Here is a 15920-nt window from a genome sequence, read left to right as displayed (position 1 = left end):
GCACTCGATGGGCGTTTTTCATAGTTCCTAACGCACTAGAACCTTTTTGTTGTTCTTTTCACTGTGACTCCACCTCACTCTTCTTCCCCTGGTTTTCTATTTATTGACTGGGTTCACTGTCCGCGTTTTCCTTGACAGAGGAGCTCATGTGTGCTTTTGTTTGTTAAGTGGTATTTACATTCACGAGTGTTCCAAATTGGGCCACACTGACTACTAAGGAGAATGGATGCTAGAAGAGGCAGCTCCCACACTTACTTTGGAGCCACAGATGGTGCATGGCGGGAAAATAAGGACTTCTTCCTCAAAATGTAGAAACTGAGAAAACTCACAAAGTTCAACTGTAAAAAGTTATCTTCAAGAAGGAAAAATGGGCCTTAACAAGTACTACATTAAAATACTAACTCATTCAAAATTCTTAGATCCTAAAAGAATGTATTGATCAAAAGATAATTTTAATGAAAGACAAAATATGCTAGGTAGAAAATACAGAGGGTGTTTTATATAAGGAATTGTTCCGTTGTTGAATTGTTGATGTGTGTTGATGCTGGGAATTGAATGCAGGGCATTGTGTAACACACACACACACACACACACACACACACACACATGAATTAAAAGAAAAATAAAGAGGCTGTGCCAGCACTATGTCAGGCCAAAGGTCAATGAGTATTCTTATAAATGAGTAGGAGGCAAACTGCTGTGAGCAGGTCTAGAGATGAGTAATTCCATCCCAGGACAGATAGATAGTAGAGAGAAAAAGCCCTAGTACTGTAGCTCCATGAGGAACACTATTGCCGATGGATGAAGATTGGGTCTATTCTACAGATGTTTACCAAATCTCTCTGGCCATATACCTCAATTTCAGGCTCCTGGAAAACAGCCTTCAGTGACTTCCTTCCTGCCCTTGGCTTTGCTAGGCCTCTTCTTTAAAATCTGCTCTTTGGGTTCTTTTTAATAATGTTTTCCTAGCTGTCTTTTCAGGTGCAGTGATCTCTCTTCCTCCAAGGGTTGTGAATGATTACTCTGTATTAGATACTGAGTGTTTGTCTATGCCGCGTGTGAATGTATTTACTCTGTCCCTTTTCATTATGTGCCTCCCACATTTGAGGTATGGTGCTTAGCTATGATGGAAGTAAACAGATAAGGAAGAGTCATGGTTTCCTGGGGGAGCCTACAGTATTCTGGGGAAAACAGGCAATGAAGCATGGCATAGTAACACCACAGTGGGGTGAATGGTTAAAAGCTGTGATGGGGTTGTACTGTAGGCTATGGGGAGCATCCAACTCCGGTCATATGGTCATGGGGCACTTAGAATGATTCCTGGAAAGCGGACTCAGGGAGGACTTCTGGAGATTAATCTCATTTTGATCGTAGTTCTGATTGAACAGGGTCAGACTTTTGTTTCCCATGGTGCAATGCTAAGTAAGTTTGGGGAGTCAATATTTCTAACAAACTTGATTATGCTGACTCTTATGTCCCTTTTCATAAGAACATTCTGCTTGAGTAAACAGAGTCCTTCCATTTGATGACCACTCCAGTTTCTCCTGTTTCTACTAGCTGTATGAAACACTGTGTGGCCCGTTAGAAGTTTCTCTAACCTGCTTGTGATGACAGTAAGAACAGGGTTAGCTCATAGATGAGTGAATGTTGCAAAGAAGACAGAGTCAAATCATCTAGATCCAAACCCGAACCCAAGTGCTTGTCTGCTATGTGACCTTGTGTAACTCGCGTCAGCTCCACCCTCACTCCCTTCACCTGTAAAGGCAGGCTAAAGAGAGGAAAAGGTTTAGAAGTGAGGCTGTGTCCTTGTAGAACAATGACAGATAGATCTTGAGTATCTTATAATGCAATGGCAAACAAATAAGGTCCCCTTTATAGCCAAAGCATCTACTAAGGATGCTTTTAGAACACATAGAAATACAAGTATGAATGTGTCCAATTTGTCTTTTCTGGCCTGGGACATAAATGATAGCACTTGATGTGGCCTCAAACAAGAAGGCTTTTCTTTCTAGAGTGTTGGAGTCTATCATTCTCTCTGTGCTAAGTAGCTTAACATCATGGTGTTTAAAGTAAAACATGTCCTATCCTTTGAGAAGAGGCAGCATTTAGAGCAGGGTGGGTGATTTGGAGCAGGGTGGGTGACTGGTGACTCCAGGAAAGCATAGTGGGGGGTGCTTGCTTTGCTAGTTACTCGCTATTGTCTTGTGGCCATTGTAAAAGCTGATTATTCTCTTCCCAGGTGTGATCATAACTTATGGGTTATATGTAGATGATGCATTAATTCACAATTCTTCAGAACTCAGCTGCCATGCCTATGGATTTGATCCTGGGAGCTTGCACACCTTCCGAGTCCAAGCATGTACAGCCAAGGGTTGTGCTCTGGGCCCATTGGTGAGTGTGTGAACTTACATTCTGGGATATGTGGACTGCTGGGTGATGCTAGATTTCAAGGGAGAAGTGAGAGTCTGTTGAGCACAAGAGCAGGTTATTCCTTTTATTAAAGTTCATTTAAAAGTTGTTTTAAGTTCAATGTAGTTTTCAGGGCTATGTGTACATCTGGGGAAAGAATAGATATATTCATAAATAAACAATAAGTTGGCTGCTTTAATAGACATATGTACAATTGCGCCTACTTTGATGATAAATGAAATGTATATGTTTTTCTTCTTAATGGTGCCCTAATAACTACATTTATGATTAAAAAGTAAATATTGAAAACTTATTCCCAGAATGTACTTAGATTACTGTCTGACAAGCAGATTAATCAATTAAAGAATTGAACTTACTTCATCTCTTAGAATAAACTACTTTTATTTTATGAATCAGATACAGCTTTATAAGAATGGTGTTTAAAATTTTATTAATATCTAGGTTTGATGCTCACATTTCACAAGTCTATAATGTATATCTCTGTTTCATTGACAGTTAAAAGCATGAAAAAATTATCCTTTGGTTTCCAACATCATTCTCCAAATTCAGTTAATAGTGTATGCCCACCACAGACTGGAATAGCATTACTTAGTATAAAAATAATACATTACACTTTTTATGTATTTTTCTTGATTAAACAGATTTAGCTTCTATTTCAGAGAAATACTCATTAGTTTATTAAAAATTACTCATAGGTATTTTTGGCAATGTTTGCTAATTCCCTATCATTTTAATGCACTCTGTCTTCATTGAAGAGTATATTATATAAATATGATAAAAACCCACAAAAACACCAGCTCTTCCATTTAATTTGTTCTCCCTTACTTCTGATAGCTCCCCACCCCCATCTGCTCCGAGACGGGCTGCTTTCCAAGAAGGTAAAGCAGTGTATTGGCGAGACCGAGTTTGAGTCTTTACTGCTATCAAGCATTTACCGCGTAGTCCCCCTCCAATGGACACTAACCTTTAAAAGCAGGAATGGCAGGAGGCCAGCACTTCTCCATTTTTCCATTGAGAGAGATAAAGAGAGAGAGAGAAAAACACAGAAAGAGGGAGACAGAGAGGGAGAGAGACAGACAGAGAGAATATATATTAAAACAAAGAAATACTTCTAATGAGCTTAAAAGCGTACACTTTTTTCCCAGTGTGAACTGTGAGTTCTGGTTCTGGCTGCCCTACGTCATCTCCAAGATATTCTAGGAACCTTAAGCAAGGGGACAGTTATTGCTCTCTGTCCTGTACAGATGACAGGCAATGTTAACCTTAGAAATCAAATACCACAGGCCCTGATAAGAAGGGAAAGGAGAATTGGGTTGTAAACTCAACCCTGCCAGGTCCCCATCTATTCCAGTCTCCATGCTGGTGTGGAGCACAAAACCATCTCCTCCACTTGACACTTCTCTCTCTCTCTCTCTCCTGTACTCAGCTTATCCTTAATAATGATTTCTACATTTTAGATACATAAATACACAGCTTTTTTTCTTTACATTTTTTGCAAATTTAATAGCACTGTTACCCATACATGCAGAAACATACTATTCAGCATGCCCTTAGACAAATATGCTTCACAGTCTTAATGTGGCATCACAGACACTTCACATGGGCAAATGGCTCCTAAGATGAAAATAAAATGGTACAAATTTGGTAAAGTAGAGGTTTTAAAAATAAATCATTTGTGCATCAATTTCATATTCTTACTGTTTTGATAGAGTAAGGACTTGATAGCTCAATGGGTTTTGTCATCCCAGCCTGACCAAAGGGAGCTATTTGGGGTGATTAAGGCAGAATTGCTCCATTCCCATCTAATTCCCCTGTGGTTTGTCCCATTATTGTCCATTTAAAGAACATATTTGACTTCTGAAAGATTTCTAATATTAAAAAAAAAAATACTTTGGAGACTGAAGAGATAGCTCAGAATCTCTTGTAGAGGACCTGAGTTTGGTTCCCAACACCCACATCAGGCTGCTCACAACTTCCTTAGACCCCAGATCCAGCAAAACCAACATTGTCTTTTGGCCTCTGTGAGCTCCTCTACTCACGTGCTCACGCCCACACACTGAAACACACATCAAAGCATAATTAAAAATAATAAAATAAATCTGTAAAGCAACATAAGCACAGGCATGGCTTTCTGCAGATGCTGGAAAACAGGGGAAGAAGCCATCCTGTACCTGCTATTTCAGGCTCCTACACAGAAACGCAACTGTTCTGTGAAGCCTCTGATTTCCCAATAATGGCTACCTTTAAAGGGTTAGCATGAAAAAGTAAATGAAATGTTACTTACCTAGGAGTTTCTGGAGCATATTAAGAGTTTTCTTAAGAATGGGAATTTTGTTGAAATGTTTCTGTGTTTCCATACACTTTTGTTCTCAAATTTATTTTCTTTTTCAAAGAAAATTTTTAGATCAAAATTGAATCAAATTCTACCCTCCCAAGAGCCTTTTTCATCATACTCATTTTAAGGCAACATAGATATTTTTAATTAAAAAAAAAAAAGAACCCTCTTAGTCAGAGAAAAATGGTATAGTTGTCAATTTTAGTGTAGAGTAAAAGTCAGAATGTTTATCCAAACACTGAAGGAAACCTAAGAAGATGTTTATCTTGAATCAGCCAGGTATTTTAAGTGAATTATCTGTAATTACCATTAATTGTTCAATTTTTTTGAGCATCATTTTGTTTGGAACTCTTTTAAACCCCCTTCTGTATAATGATTGGAATTGGACCCATAGACTAGTTAAAGTAGCTGCATTATTATGAAGCATTAAATTGATGAATGAGCTTTTGCAATCTTGCTTTTTATGGCTTGTTGTGCATAGCTGCTTGTGTCTGAAGCAAGGCATGAGCAGAAAGCAGGGCTCCGAATAACCCTAGAGCCTCCCTTTGATAAAGAGAAAACACCTGTAACCTCACACTCATTAAAAATTAGCACTCAGCCTTCTTCACATTTTTTTCATAACTGGGAAACTGTATTCACCTTAACAAATAAAGCCTTCAGAACTGAGACTCTTTGCCTGCCGTGGGGACTCCTGTTTGACCATTATCTTGCAAGGCACGAATAAGTCTGTTTAGAGTTTGGCAGGGCTGGGGACATGGCTCAGTTGGTAACATGCTTTCTCTAGAAGCATGAGAACTTTCGTCTGGTTCCCTGGAACCCAGATCTAAAAACCCAGAGGTGGTAACGTGCACTGACAGCCCCAACTCTCAGATGACTAAGACAAGAAGATGAAAGGGAGCTCCACCAAGCAAGGCCAGCCTGTTGATGAGTTCTGGGCCAATGAGAGATACTGACTTAAAAACAACATGGATAGTGCTTATGGAACAGAGCCTTTAGTTGCCCTCTGGCCCCCACATATACATGCATGCACCTGCACATACAGATTCAATCACACACACACACACACAAAGAATAAGGTGAAAATTACCTGCATAGTCAATACACTTTAGAAGGTCAAATATGGTCCACAGATGCTTAGTTTATCAAGTTCTAGCCAGAGATGAAAAGATAATGAAAAAGATCACGAGCCCCTTTCTACTTTCTTGCCAACAACTTTGTCTTCCTTTGGACACTTGGTCATTGGACTCAGTTATCAGGCCATTTCTGACCCTTGTCCAGGTCAAGACTCCTTTTTATTTTAGGGTCCTTCTTCATTTTCTGCACAGGGAAACTAACACCACATCAGATTCTTATGTGATTATTTCTTGGTTTGGAGTCACAATGGTACATTCATTTCTTGATGCCATCATGAGCTGCCCATGCAAAATGTAGCCTCACTCTATGGGGAATCAGAGGCAGTTTATCCTGAGATGAATGTGAATGAACATGACGCAGAAATGTGGCTTGTGGCTGCCCTGAGTAACATGTTACATGTGGAAACATTCATGAATGCTTTGTAGTCACAGAACCAAAGAATAAGTAAGTAAGTAAGAATAAACAAATAAGCAAACAAACAAGCAAACCCATGCATTCACCAGATACAGTGACAGGAACATTCGATAGGCTGGCCATGGAAAAGCCAGGAACTTTGCTGTGGATTCCGGATACTGCCTGGGCTTTTGGATTGGCAGAGGCTTGTAGTCTGCTCAGTGAATGCATTCCAGAGATTTCACTTGATGGTCAAGAGGATGTGAATCAGGTTCAGACATGGGTGGTAAATAACCATCCAGGGGAAAAAGAAGAGAAAAGAAAAGGAAAAAAGAAAAAACAAAAGATATCCCAAGATAAAGATGCCTATGGATATTCAATATCCCAACAAGTCACAAACACAAGAGGCCCCAGTCAGTTTTTAACTTATGTTAAACATCAGTTTCTCTTTCAGGGAACTTTCAGCTAGTAGTGCCATATTTTCATGCAAAAGAGGAACACAGCTTAGACAACAGAGAGAGACACAGAGAGACAAGAGACAGAGGTGGGGGAGGGAGAGACAGAGAGGGAGTGTCCAGGCCATGGGTGGCTTTTTCTCAAACCCAAGAGTCCATCCTTCCCATCAGGAAATTATTCTTAAGCAATTCTGAAAATAGTCTGGGTTACACACAGCCATGGGCACAGGCTCACCATGAGCCAATCAACATCCTCTGGAAATGACAAAGCACAGTCTTGATCAGGAACTGAATTTCTAAGCTTTCGGCAGCAGGAGGAAGAAAACACAAGGGATGCTTTGATCCTGCTGACTAAACGAGATACTCCGGCAAGATGCTATGGTCACCATGGTTTGCTTGCAGCAAAAAAGATTCTTTGAAGAAATTTGTCCAAATCAAAGCATGCACTTACTTTATTTGCAAACACAATACATCTTTTTATACTCACAGGTAGAAAATTGGACTCTAGAAGTTCCGCCTGAAGGCATGGTCAATGTACTTGTCAAAACTGAGGGATCCCGAGAAGTCCACGTGCGTTGGGAAGCACCTCTTCACCCTAATGGGCGCTTAACATACTCAGTTCTTTTTACTGGAAGTTTCTATGCAAATCAAGGTAAATTGTGTGCGATTCTTACACCTTCAATAATATCAGAAAACTGTTATCTGTATCTGAACACTTGCTTTTAGCCTAATTTTCATTTCTGGGTTTTCTCTAAAAGGACAACCTCTGTGGATGAGTTAGAGAAGCTGTGCTTAGTGTGCGCTCCCCAGAGCTGCAGAGATGGCCACAGCTGGGGCAGGAGGGTCCAGCAGCATGTGCCTCAGCACACTGTACAGATGGTTCTTATGTGCAAACCCAGGTCAGGTTCATGGGACAAATGTGGTTTCATTTTTGGCATTTAAGCCGCCTGTGTTGAGCCAGCCCAACACTATTAAATAGAAGATTCCAGAAAGAAAGGGAAAGACTACATGTACATGGTTTCTATCCTATCATATTGATACAATAGTTCAGTTTAATTATTACTTCTGGTTAGTCTCTAACATTCTAACTTATACATTAAGCACAACCATAGGTGTAGACAATCAGCGTACAGCTGGGAGTTTGCATGGTCTGTGATTTGAGTCACTTCTGGGGTGTTTAACTGGATCTCCAGCAGAGGAGAGTTCCTGTGTGCCCTTTCCTTGCCCAAAACACAGCTCAAGCCTAAAATAGTATTTGTGCAAAGACTTGAGCTTTGATTTTGCACTCTATCCCAGGTACATTGTTTTTGGTAGTCATTTTCTTAATTTAATTCTCCACTAAACTGGTAATTCAGGTGTGGCAGCTTGTGTTTGGGCTGTTGGGGTTCCTTGAAAATGTCATCAAGTTTCAGTAAGTTGGTCTGTTAGCATGGTCATGTTAGCAGTCCACCAGGGAAGGACTGGCCGATGGGTCTTACAAGAAACTTTAATTTGTATTTCTAGTAACTGTTTCTTTTGTCACTTTTTTCCAAAGAAGTCATGCTAATTTTATTCCGAGGGGTGGGGGTAATGTTTGTTTTCTAACCAGTAGTGAATAGGCAAAGCCATAGCAGGGATAGTTGTACACTCTGATGAAAAGGAAACAGTACCCCCCAGATTGTCATGTTTGTTTCTGTGTCGTATCTACTTAGAAGAATGAATTGCATCCCCAATATGTAGAAAAGCATGAACAGAAAGGAAAACAGGCTTTGAAGAAGGTATCCCTAAATTTCCATAGTGTGTCCGCAAGCAAATGAGCAAATGCACAGTGAATGGACTCTGAGGCAGAGGCTGGGCTGATCCCCTCAGATTGGCCTGTCCCTTTTTTATGCAATCAGGGCTTTGATGTATTCTGCTGTGAAGCACTCCTAAGATTATGAGGTGAAGGAGTGATGATCGATTTGAAAAAAGAAGCAACATTTAGGCCGGACCCATGACAGCCCAGCTATTTCCACCAAGGCAGCTGGGTGAATAATGCAAGAGCTGCGTCCCCCTCGTGTTTAATCTTGCATTGTTTTTGCAGAGAACACCTCTGCTTGCCTTCTGAGTCCTGTCATCTTCGGTTGTCACCCCGTCCCTCAAACCATCAAAACGGTATTAAATGTTGCAAAGCTGGGCAGCGAGAGAACTTTCAAAAGTCAGAATCCATTTGCTAAGCAGCCCTTGTAGAAAATGTATTCTGTCCTAGGCAGAATTTTCCTTCACTTCTTTCCACTGAGAAGTTTACTGATTTCTCCCAGTGGAATCTGCTGGAATTTATCGGTTCATGGTTGGCAGTCACAGATTAAGGTAAATGTCGATCCGTAATGACCCTCTACATGTTAGCATTTCAGTAAAGCTGAGCTTTTATGTCAAAGATATCGGAGAGGGAGCTATTACACATGACAGGGGTGATCAAGGGACTCCAGACCAAGGCAAGCATTATTAAATATTGACTAGTTCCGTGATTTATGTAGAGCTGGAGGAAAAAAGTGACTTTTTAACCATTATATATTCTTCAGCAACGAAAACCAGCCATTTATCTCCTGCCGGTAGTGAAGGACAGAGCGCCTGCATATTTTAGTGGCGGGAAAAACCTAGTCTTATAAATGAGATGAACTCCTCCATGATAACATTTCAGTTTGTTAATTGCCAAAAGCAAAACAGACAAATTGGAAGCAATTACAAGATCCAACTTCGAGAGTCCTGTGGTGTGCATTTGACTCCGAGTCAGAGGGAGCAATGTGGGAAGCACAGAGAGCATCTTGGAATTAGCCCCAGCAACCTCCTCTACTTGGTTCTTGACACTGGAAGACTCCTGTCCAATGTCAGGAACAAGGATTTTGACACCTCTTCCTGTTGGCTATCAGTAGCTAGATGGCATTTGCACGGAGTATAGGGAGGCTATGTGGCTCTTCAAGAAAGGAATTAAAAGTTAATTCGTCACAGTTATAAAAGAGATTGTCTGCGTCCCAGAGTTACACACAGCTTACTGAATTGTCGGATGGCTAATTGGTTATTTTCTTGACGTGATGAACAACCATGATGGCTGCTGAGGAAGAGTTAGTGGTTAGGAGTCCCAAGGCGGGGAAGAACAGGTGTCTCTGCCTGGGCCATTATTTCTCAAGTGAGGACAGGCAACTCTCTCTGCAGACACCCACCCAGTAACCTTGTTCCATGTGGCAACTCTGGTTCTGAACTACAACTTTACAAAGCCAGTGCCACATTTTGTAACAACTTAAGCAGCCTGTATGGGAAGATTTTCTTTTCCTAAAAATGATTTTTTGTCAGATGTTATTTTCCCATGAGTCAAAATTTAAAAGACAAAAAGAAGAAGCAGCCGAAGCTTCCAATCTGTTCATGAGTCTCAGAGGAAACTGGTGTGCCTAGTCTCTTCTATCATCCACCTGTCTGTCTGCCTGTCTGTCTATCCATCTATCTACATGTATTCCTCTATTAAATGATTACATTCTTCTTCCCACACATACAACTTACTTCTCACACAGATGATACCAAATTGCATGCTGAGGTACCAGTTTGTTTGCCTTGGTTTATTTTGTTTTTCTAAATCAATTTTGGAGATGTTGCAATGAGCACACGAAAGCTTCCCATTCTCAGTGTGTTTGTTCAGGCACCTTCATTTTCTAGCTGGTCCCCTATTAAAAGACATTTGTCTGAGTCTGTGGTTATACAAATAATACCACAATGGATTAATATCCCATTTTATACCTTTACAGGTATGTTAATTAGTGAGATGAATTCCTTAAAATGTGTTGCCTGGTGGGAGAATCAGTTTTTCCCAGGGAAGAGCAAAATTAAAAAGTTATAATAAAAATGTATTGCCTGGTAAAGGAAGTATGTTGTAAGTGTATTATATACTCAGATTTCACTCCACAGAAGTACAGATTTTTAGGGAAAGTGTGCACAGGCCACACATCGGATCAGCATGTTGTCACACTGACCTTCGCTGGCTTGATGTACTGAAAACAGTACCTCAAAGCACCCCAATTCTGCAATCCTCTTGTAGTTTGAAGAGATTTTCATTTGTAGAGCATTTGGAAATGGACATGTTTCTTCTTCTGTGAATTTGTTCTTTGCCAGTCTTTGGCATGTCTTTATACTGAGCTGTAGAATCTCCTTAGATGTTAGGAAAGCCTGCTCTAAACATTGCAATTTTTCCCATTGATGTTTTCTCCAGCACTTAAAATCATTCCCTCAAAAATGCCCATACTCCGATCCCTCCAATATGTAATACGCAGTGTGTAGATCAAACACTAAGTATCCCTTTGTTTCCAACGTCATTTGTTAAATAGTCCACTTTATCCCCAGGGTTTACAAGTGCTCTGTGTGTACCTTTGCTGTAGGCTCATGTGGTCAGAGCTGCACCTGTATCTATGTTTCCATTTTCAGACTGGTTCATTATCTGTTTTGTGGGATTTCCTTCCTCCTATTCCTTCAAACAGCGTTTATGAGGGTCCTGTTCCCTGGAGAACTTCCAGAGCTGTTTTGATGAGGACAGCACTGATGTGTAGCTGACCTTATGGTGCTGGGTTTTTTAATCAATAACAGAATGATACTTTCTATTGGCCCTCTCTCTCTCATTTTCCCCACATAGACATGCACATGTGTATTCTCCCATATTTTGTAAACTAAGTATGGTTTTACATATTTATAGACTGTAACACATGCATGCAGATGTTAACACCCCTAAGTAGCTTTTAAAGAGCTGCTTTTTAGGAAACAACTTGCAGCCCTCGCTCTCAGATCTGAATCTTTAGAATCCCACACTATACAAACAGGAATTTATATCTGTCTAGTAGTCGGCATCCATCTGCTACATATAACTGCAGTCTTTATTATAAGCATTCAGTGTCGTTGTCCCTGAAGTACAAGAATGTTACTAGACGGGAAAGACCTGAATACTTGGACTTTAAACTGATTTTTAACTGGGTCTATAAAACAACACCAAAATTTGGATCCAGAGGATGCCTGCAAACAGGTGAGATAGGTGGGCACACCAGCCGATGTGTTCTCAAGCCTGTGGGCAAGAACCCACCTGCTGGATGACCAATGGAACTGAATCCACTGGGGAAAGATGCAGGGAAAGCTGGATCTCCCTCATTTTAATTACGGACTTGAATGTGAAAACACAGTGAGAGAACAGAGAAGCACAAATAACTGTGAGTCACAACATTAAGCAGGGTGCTCCTTCCTCACCAGGAAATGAGAGATCCCATATCCTGCCATTTGCAGTAAGGTTTAGCACTTAGCTCTTGGAATTATGCCTGTTTTGTCTCATCCACTCAATTCAAGAAACTTGTGATGTGAGTTGATTTTCCTAGGGTGAGCAGGTGCCATGTACTCGTCAGCAGTTAGTTCTCAGGGATTCAGTGGCTCTCAGAGGGACACTCACCTCTCCTAAGTGAGCTGTGCACTCTCAGCAACCAACAGAGAAATCCTTAGTGTTTGGGGATTTTTGTTGTTGGTGTTGCTATTTACCTCTTAGGTATTCATTAACAATTTTAATTGTAGGTAATAGGTTTATAACAGCTTCACACATATTTAATTTGTGCTATATTTAAATAAAGAGAATGTGTGAATTCAATAAAAACTGCAGTAAATTATAACAAGTAACAGAAACCTGGCTCACATGAAACTGGCTTGAAAATTACACATAATACTTAATTTATTTAACCTCATGCATGAAAACAATCTGTGTCAAGAAATTTGGTGGAAATTATGCATCTTACAGAGTTTCCAAACACTTTCAACTGAAATATTATAAAATTATCCAGTTACCAAGATAGGAAATAGAGAGTATCTCTAAGAAGAGAAAATGAACAGGCTCTGAATTGCTTCAGGACACATTTTCCCCAATGCCAGCCCTCCACCACCACCACCAGGCTTCCTGGGGTCTTCTGAGCAATCCTATTTTTAGTAGACAATGCTGTGTCTGAGCCACACATCCTGCTCTTTTCCCCAGCGGTGATTGTGGTATCTTCTGAGAATTGTTTAGCTCTTCATTATCCTCCCTTTGAATGGATGGGGAAGTGATTTTCAACTGTTGATGACCTGGCAGATTGTTTTGTGTCTGAGATGTACTAATTGCTGAGTCCTTTGTGCACCGGAGCTCAGGCTTCATCTCCAGTGACCCTTTTCTCAAATCCTACTTGGTGTTGTAGCCCAGAATTAAGACACAAATTTGAGGAAGAGATGGTGGATTATGGAGAAAATAAAAAGAGGATGAATGGAAATGATCTTGCAACATCTCAAAGGGAAATGCTTTTAGTGCAAAAGCAGATTAATAATCTTGTATTGCTGTAACCACGACTTTGGGGATTTCTGGAAGTTCCACTTGCAAAGTAGAGATGGATACAACCCATAGATTTCAGGTGATGATTCCCCTTCAGGGACACCTCCAAGAGGAAGGAATCTACAAAGAACAGAGGAAAGAAAGTGTAGGAAACAGCAGGCCAGGGAGAAGGAGAAAGGGGTATGAAATTAGCACTGACCACATGTTTCCTTGCTCAGAAGAACTGACAGCCATCATACAAAAACAAACAAGAAAACAATAATTTAAAAGACTGTTTTTAAAAGGACAAGTTTGGATTTGAAAAGAATAGAGGCATTATCTCTGCATAATTATATTTAGGAATGGCTTATATTCCCATTTTCCCTTTTTTGTGAACTAGGATTTTTAATTTTCTATGATAGATACCTCTTGTTTTGTCAGGAAATAGAAATCGAGTGAAGGCACGTCATCTTAATGGAGAATAATTTGGAATCATCACAAAGTTTCAGACTTGAAGAGATGGGATAGGAGACACTACCCTAAGGTGGTTTACCCAGAGGGGTGCAAGGAGAGCCTGGTGTAGATTCCTGACTCAGCAAGGAAACACTTCCGGTGCCTCTTACACTGTTAAACATTCCTTGTCTTTCACCATTTGTCTGCAAGTCTTTCTCCAAAGGTTGTCAACAAAAACCAAAACAGAATGTGGCAAAATCGGGCATCTAGATAGGATCATCATCAGAGGATGAGCCCTTAGGTACCAGGAGTTAAGATGGCGTGGGGAGGTTCTGAAGGGTGGGTGGGTCTGGCTTTTTGAGGTGCTTTGATGCACAAGGAGTAGCATGGCATTCCCAGCCTCCAGAGCCTCTAGAAGGTGGTGGTTGCAGTTCACACTGATGGGATTTGCTTCCCACAGAAGACAAAGGAGAGGCGCATAAAGAGCAGTTCTCCCCTCTCCCGGGCTGCACGTTAGCTACAGTGGACACCAGTGCCTGTGTGGTCCACACTCCTTCAAACCCTCCCAGCCCAGGGGACTTACTTTGCCTAGAAGTTACCAGTCACCAGGAACAGCATGTGTCTATTCAAATGCCGCAGATCTCAACAAACACTGAAAACTTAGAAAATGCGGTGTGTGAGGGTCAAGGTTACCTAGAGAAATCCAGAGACTTTTGCACACTATCTCTTCCCCCATGCCCACTCCCCACCCCCTCCTCCCGCCCCCAATAAACCGTGTTTTATCAAAATTACAAAGAGAAAGGAGATAGGGAACATTTGTTTTCTTGGGAAGGTAAAATAAAATAATGATCCATGGAAACTGCAAGGAGACTGCAGGAAGGCTGGGGCTGTTAGGAAAGGGATTGCTTTGTTTTATCGTCCCTGGGGCCTGTTTTTCAGTGTGGAGGGAGCTGTGTATTTTCTGAGTCTGCTGGCAAGCCATGCAGTATCTCTGACACGCTGCCCCCTGGGAGGGACACCAGTGGGGGAATTGTTCCCGGGTTGCAGGACAGCTTGTAACTCAGAATCCTGTCGGAGAACTTTGTAGCTGTGTGTCAGCCAGTGGGAAGATCAAAGAGGCAGCTTCTTTTCAAGCAATTTGAATTCATTTCCCTATAATGAGTTGGAGGGACCGGCAGCCAGACTGAACTCAACTGAGATGCTGTGGAGTGAATTTTCCAGGGTGGAGGAAAGGGAAGCTGAGGTAAAGGAGCTCATTGTCAGTCTGGCAGCCACTGCTACCACTCCTACCAAATGTTGACTGGCCTCCTTGTAGGTCTGTTTCTTAGGGTCGTTTGTCCTGACTCCAGGGTCCATATTTTGAGAACATAAGGTGTTTTTAAATCATCCTAAGAGACATTAAGAATGTAGATACTCAGTATTAATTTGGGAAACAATGTCTCATTAAAAGACAAAAGAGGAAGAAAAGAAAAAGTTATAGTGATTACAGCCTTGCATAAAATTTTGATACATTTCTGGAAATAAAAATGTAAACATGAAGGATGTTTAAAGGCACATTTGTCTGGCTTAAAAATAATTGCAGTATTTTTTTGTAAAAAAAATATGATCTATGTCATTTTCAAAATTTGGTTAGAGAATGTACATTCACAGCATATATTGGCATTTCTGATTGTACATCATGTCATAGCCAATAAAGCTATAGAAATGTATTATTGGGGCAGGTCCTTCCACAAGAACAGAGTTAAGCATTAATTTATCAAACTTGTTTTAGAATTCATCTCTCAAGCCTCATGCAGCAGCTTATTGGATTTGTGTCTGATATCTAATTGGCTGTTTTCCTGACATAGTGAATGAGCACGCCTGTGCTGTTTGTGCGTGTTGAGGCAACGACACAGTGATGGTATGGAAATAGCCACCATGGAGGGCAAGTAGCAAACTCAGCCCACAGGCCCAGAGAGGAAGGGCCAGAGTCAAGTTCTCACTTGGAACTCTGCATAGCATCTTCTTAGGGGAGTGCGCCCATTCTCACTCTTTCCAGAGATACTCCAGTAAATCAATATAATTGGAAAAATAACATCCCCCTTTTTGTTAAAAGGGAGAAAAACTTAAAAATGTTCAGCAATACTCAAACCATCTGGGGAGCTTTGCATTTGGCAGTCAGCCAAGAAGCAGATGCATTTGAACCTGCCCTGGCCCCCCACACATCTGCCTGGTGTGGGTCCACTTCTGCACCTGTTGAATGAAGAGAGGTGTGAGTGACAAGTTATAGATATATGAGGAAAGAGAGTGTCCCTATCCTATAAAGTCTAATCATCTGAATTTTGAGTGAGACATTCTCCAATAAATAACTGCCATAAATGTTGCCTATGAATTGATTTTAGAATGAAGTCGGAGAATTAAGTCACACGGA

At 40.9% G+C, this 15920-nt stretch overlaps 1 protein-coding gene across 2 annotated transcripts in view; it reads left to right on the top strand.

The window, feature by feature from the left end:
• The window catches only part of Ush2a (usherin), a 701257-nt gene that overhangs the window by 394819 nt on the left and 290518 nt on the right, over positions 1–15920 (top strand). For both annotated transcript variants that reach the window (XR_004946207.1, XM_036202543.1), the window contains exons 35-36: positions 2240–2391; positions 7237–7399. Coding sequence is in view for 1 of the 2 variants with exons in the window: in XM_036202543.1 (XP_036058436.1) it covers positions 2240–2391; positions 7237–7399 (315 nt within the window). In the remaining variant the exon portion in view is untranslated. The remainder of the gene's footprint in view (positions 1–2239; positions 2392–7236; positions 7400–15920) is intronic.

Source organism: Onychomys torridus, chromosome 11, assembly GCF_903995425.1.
Source record: "Onychomys torridus chromosome 11, mOncTor1.1, whole genome shotgun sequence".
Taxonomy (NCBI): Eukaryota; Metazoa; Chordata; class Mammalia; order Rodentia; family Cricetidae; genus Onychomys; species Onychomys torridus.
The sequence above is the reverse complement of the archived record's forward strand: the minus strand, read 5'-3'. Positions and strand labels throughout refer to the sequence as shown.